Source organism: Corvus brachyrhynchos, unplaced genomic scaffold, assembly GCF_000691975.1.
Source record: "Corvus brachyrhynchos isolate BGI_N302 unplaced genomic scaffold, ASM69197v1 scaffold617, whole genome shotgun sequence".
NCBI classification, from domain to species: Eukaryota; Metazoa; Chordata; class Aves; order Passeriformes; family Corvidae; genus Corvus; species Corvus brachyrhynchos.
In genome coordinates, this window is record NW_008239062.1 from 122184 (window position 1) to 123150 (window position 967).

The 967-nt window shown below is 56.3% G+C and overlaps 1 protein-coding gene across 1 annotated transcript in view; it reads left to right on the plus strand.

Annotated features, from left to right (window-relative positions):
- The window catches only part of SNRNP200 (small nuclear ribonucleoprotein U5 subunit 200), a gene marked incomplete at its 5' end in the record, with an annotated part of 78572 nt that overhangs the window by 47402 nt on the left and 30203 nt on the right, over nucleotides 1-967 (plus strand). The window contains 1 exon segment of the mRNA XM_017739196.1: nucleotides 433-587. Within this exon segment, the coding sequence (XP_017594685.1) occupies nucleotides 433-587 (155 nt within the window).

Sequence of the window (967 nt, forward strand, 5' to 3'; positions counted from 1 at the left end):
AGGGCCTGAAGGGGCTCCAGGAGAGCTGGAGAGGGACTGGGGACAAGGCATGGAGGGACAGGACACAGGGAACGGCTTCCCAGTGGGAAAGGGGAGATTGAAATGGGATCTTGGGAAGGAATGAGGGTGGGGAGGGGCTGGGCTGGAATTCCCAGAGCAGCTGGGGCTGCCCCTGGATCCCTGGAAGTGCCCAAGGCCGGCTTGGAGCACCCTGGGATAAGGAAAGGTGTCCCTGCTGGAATGGGATGGGATTTAACCTCCTCCCACCCCAAACCATTCCATGATTTCCACGGCAAAATTGAGGAACTGCTCCAGGTCACCCCTCTGAGGGTCTGGAGAGGCCTCACCTGCCTCAGAATCCCGCTCCTGTCAGCATCGGCCCTGACCCCATCCCGGTTTATTTTTGTTTTCCCCCTCGTCCCACCACCTCAGGGGAGCTGATCCGGATGCCGAAAATGGGGAAAACCATCCATAAATACGTGCACCTGTTCCCGAAGCTGGAGCTGTCCGTGCACCTGCAGCCCATCACCCGCTCCACGCTCAAGGTGGAGCTCACCATCGCCCCCGACTTCCAGTGGGACGAGAAGGTGGGGCCGGGACGTGGCGGTTTGGGGCGGAAAAGGGGCCTTTTGGGGCTGGATTGTGGGAATTTTCAGGGTGAATGTGCTGGTTTGAGGGGGGAAAATGGGATTTATGGTGCTGGGATGTGGAAATCGTGAGGGGAAAATGTCCTGATTTGGGGGGAAAATGGGATTTATGGAGCTGGGGTGTGGAAATCGTGAGGGGAAAATGTCCTGATTTGGGGGAAAAATGGGATTTATGAGGCTGGGGTGTGGAAATTGTGAGGGGAAAATGGGATTTATGGAGCTGGGGTGTGGAAATCATGAGGGGAAAATGGGATTTATGGAGCTGGGGTGTGGAAATCATGAGGGGAAAATGGGATTTATGGAGCTGGGGTGTGGAAATC